Raw genomic sequence first — 3,365 nt, 5'->3', positions numbered from 1 at the left:
GGGGGGGCCCTACAAGCCCAAGGTGCCCCCGATGGAGGAGGCCAAGACCACCCCCAGCACCACGCAGCAGATGATGATCATGATTTTCTTCTGCCAAAATTCCCCCCAAATTTGGGACGTTCCGGCAGCGGGAAAAGGGGGGAAAAAGGGATAAAAGGGGACAGAGAGAGAGAGAGAGAGAGAGAGAGAGAGAAGAAGGGAGAGTTACCACCCCCAAACCCCCCTAAACCCCCCCAAAAACCCCCCAAAAACCCCCCAAAAACCCCCAACTCACCCTCCGGGCTTTGCTCTGGTACTTGACGGCTTTTTTGGTGTCGGACACGGCGCGTTCCACGTAATCCACCGAGTGCTCCACGTTGTACTCGATGCGGTCGATCATCTCGCCCTGGGGGGGGGATTTGGGGGATTTTTAGGGATTTTTAGGTTTTTTGGGGTTTTTTGGGGGGTTTGGGGGAGTTTTGGGGGGTTTTTGGGGGGAAGCTTCGGTGGGTTCTTGGTGGGTTCGAAGGGATCTTGGGGAGGTCCCAGGTGGCCCTTGGTGGGCTTTAATTGACCTTTGATGGGTTTTAACTGACCCTCAATGGGTTTTAATTGACCCTCAAGTGGGTTTTAATTGATCCTAAATGGGTTTTAATTGACCTTTGGTGGGTTTTTATTGACCTTTGAGGGATCCCAGATGACCCTTAATGGGTTTTAATTGACACTCGATGGGTTTTAATTGACCCTTAATGGGTTTTAATTAATCTTTGGTGGGTTTTAATTGACCTCAAATGGGTTTTAATTGACCCTCAAATGGGTTTTGATTGACCTTTGATGGGTTTTGATTGACCTTCGATGGGTTTTAATTGACCTTCAATTGGTTTTAATCGACCTTTGATGGGTCTTAATTGACCTTTGATGAGTTTTAATTGACCTTTTTTGGGTCCCGGGTGACTTTTGGGGGGTTCTTGGTGACCTTCAACGGCCCCCAAACGACCCAGCCCCGGCCCCAAATCAGACCCCCCATACCCTGCCCCGCCCCCTTGGTGCTGTCCCCGCCCCCCGGGCGCTGTCCCCGCCCCCCGGGTGCTGACCCCGCCCCCCTGGCGCTGTCCCCGCCCACCTGGCTCTCGACCAGCATGGCCATGTCGACGAACATGTCGTGGAGCTCCCTGATGCTCGTCTCCAGCTTGATGATCTCGTTGTGCCGCGTCTCGATCTCGTTCAGCGCCTGTTTCGTCATCTGAGAGTCCATCTTGATCTGGGGGGGGGGATTTTGGGGGTCTCAGGGGGCTTCAGGTGGTCTCCGGGTACCCCCGAGGCCGGGGGGCGACCTTGTGGTTTCGAGGATTTGGGGCGTCTTTGGATGGGGGGTGTCGAGGGCACCCGACGGGTTCTTGGTGGCCCCGTTGGGTTCTTGGTGGCCCCATTGGGTTCTCGGAGCCCCCACAGGGTCTTGGTGGCCCCAACAGCTTCTTGGTGGCTCCAACAGGGTCTTGGTGGCCCCTTTGAGGTCTTGGTGGCCCCGTTGGGGTCTTGGAGCCCCCAACAGGTTCTTGCATCCCCCAACAGGGTCTTGGTGGCCCCGTTGGGTTCTTGGTGGCCCCATTGGGTTCTGGGTGACCCCATTGAGTTCCAGGTGACCCCACTGAGTTCTGGGTGAACCCAATGATTTCTGGGTGACCCCATTGGGTTCCAGGTGACCCCATTGGGTCCTGGGTGACCCCATTGGGTTCTGGATGACCCCAATGAGCTCTGGATGACCCTGTTGGGTTCTAGATGACCCCACCCTGTCCCTGGTCCCCCCTCCCTGGCCCCGGCCCCCCCCATACATCATCGGTGAAGATGGCCAACTTCCCGCTCTCCAGCATGTCCTCCAGCTCCTCGTTGGTGGTGGTCCTTCCGGCTGGGGGAGGGGACACACCAAGGGGGCGGTGACTCCTCGGCCCCGCCCCCCCGGATGGCCCCGCCCCCCCGGGGTGTCCCCGCCCCCCGTACTGATCTCCAGCTGGCGCTGGATCCGGTCCTTGCAGCGGTCGCGGTACTTGGACTGCGTCGCGTTGTACTCGGTCATCACCTCCACGAACTTCCGAGACAGCGTCGAGTGCTGACGAGGAGGAGGAGGGTCAGCGGGAGGAAGGGGAGGGGGAGGAAGGTGAGGGTGAGGGGGAGGAAGATGAGGGGGATGAGGATGACGGTGAGTGTGAGGGGGATGAAGATGAAGTGACAGGGATGAAGATGAGGGTGAGGGGGATGAAGGTGATGGGGATGAGGGTGAGGGGGATGAAGATGAAGATGAAGGTGACAGTGATGAAGGTGATGGGGATGAAGATGAGGGTGAAGGGAATGAAGATGAGGGTGATGAGGATGACGGTGAGGGGGATGAAGATGAAGGTGACGGGGACGAAGATGAGGGTGAGGGGGATGAAGGTGATGGAGATGAGGGTGAGGGGGATGAAGGTGAGCACGAGGGGGATGAAGGCAACGAAGACACCGACGGGAGCGATGAAGAGAAAAGAGAAACACGAAGACGACAAACGTGGTGAGGAAGGTGACGGTGAGGGAGGTGATGAAGGTGATGAGGATGAAGGCAATGAGGATGAACCTGATGAAGATGACGAGGATGAAGATGATGCCGATGAGGATGAAGATGCAGATGTTGAAGGCAATGAAGTCAATGAAGACGGCGCCGATGAGGATGAAGATGAAGGCGATGAAGATGATGAGGGTGATGCCAATGAGGATGAAGCTGAAGGTGCTGAGGATGCTGACGATGATGAAGATGAAGGTGATGAAAATGATGAGGATGAAGATGAAGGCAATGGAGGCTCTGAGGATGCTGAGGCTGATGAGGATGAAGCTGATGAAGAAGAGGCCAATGAAGATGAGCCGATGAAGATGAGGATGCTGAAGATGATGCCGATGAGGATGAAGATGAGGGTGAAGCTGATGAGGATGAAGATGAAGGCGCTGAGGATGCTGAGGAAGATGAAGATGAGGCCGATGAGGATGAAGACAATGAGGATGAGGAGGATGAAGATGAAGGCACTGAGGCTGATGAGGATGCTGAGGCTGATGAAGATGAGGCCGATGAGGATGAAGATGAAGGCAATGAAGGCTCTGAGGATGCTGAGGCAGACGAAGACGAGACCAATGAAGAAGAGGCCGATGAAGAAGAGGCCGATGAAGAAGAGGCCGATGAAGATGAGGCCGATGATGCTGAGGCTGATGAAGATGATGAAGATGAGGCCTCGGGCGGTACCTGCGTCTTGCGGATGCGCAGATCGGCCGAGGAGCGGTTGAGCCCCTCCTCCTGCTCGATGCTCTGCTCGATCGCTGGGGGGGAGGGGTCACCTGAGGGGGTGTGGCCACCCCTGGCCCCGCCC

General features: G+C 56.4%; 1 protein-coding gene across 1 annotated transcript; it reads right to left on the bottom strand.

The window, feature by feature from the left end:
* Positions 1-3,327, bottom strand: LOC113981123 (syntaxin-1B). The gene is made up of 6 exons (XM_027708357.1): positions 3,242-3,327; positions 1,978-2,086; positions 1,812-1,885; positions 1,103-1,240; positions 275-385; positions 1-90 (listed from the first exon to the last, which is right to left on the bottom strand). The coding sequence occupies exons 2-6, from the start codon at positions 2,051-2,053 to the stop codon at positions 10-12; spliced, it is 480 nt and encodes a 159-aa protein (XP_027564158.1). The 5' UTR covers positions 2,054-2,086; positions 3,242-3,327; the 3' UTR covers positions 1-9.
* Positions 3,328-3,365: the final 38 nt, after the last annotated feature.

The sequence above is a fragment of the Neopelma chrysocephalum genome, unplaced genomic scaffold (assembly GCF_003984885.1).
Source record: "Neopelma chrysocephalum unplaced genomic scaffold, ASM398488v2 Primary Assembly neopelma1_96136, whole genome shotgun sequence".
Classification (NCBI taxonomy): domain Eukaryota; kingdom Metazoa; phylum Chordata; class Aves; order Passeriformes; family Pipridae; genus Neopelma; species Neopelma chrysocephalum.
The sequence above is the reverse complement of the archived record's forward strand: the minus strand, read 5'-3'. Positions and strand labels throughout refer to the sequence as shown.

Coding starts and splice junctions, on each gene's coding strand:
- LOC113981123 (XM_027708357.1), bottom strand. CDS start 2,053: ATGACCGAGTACAACGCGACGCAGTCCAAGTACCGCGACCGCTGCAAG. Junction 1,241..1,811: donor TGGCCATCTTCACCGATGAT/GTATGGGGGGGG, acceptor CCCCCCCCCCAG/ATCAAGATGGACTCTCAGAT. Junction 91..274: donor ACCAGAGCAAAGCCCGGAGG/GTGAGTTGGGGG, acceptor GAATTTTGGCAG/AAGAAAATCATGATCATCAT.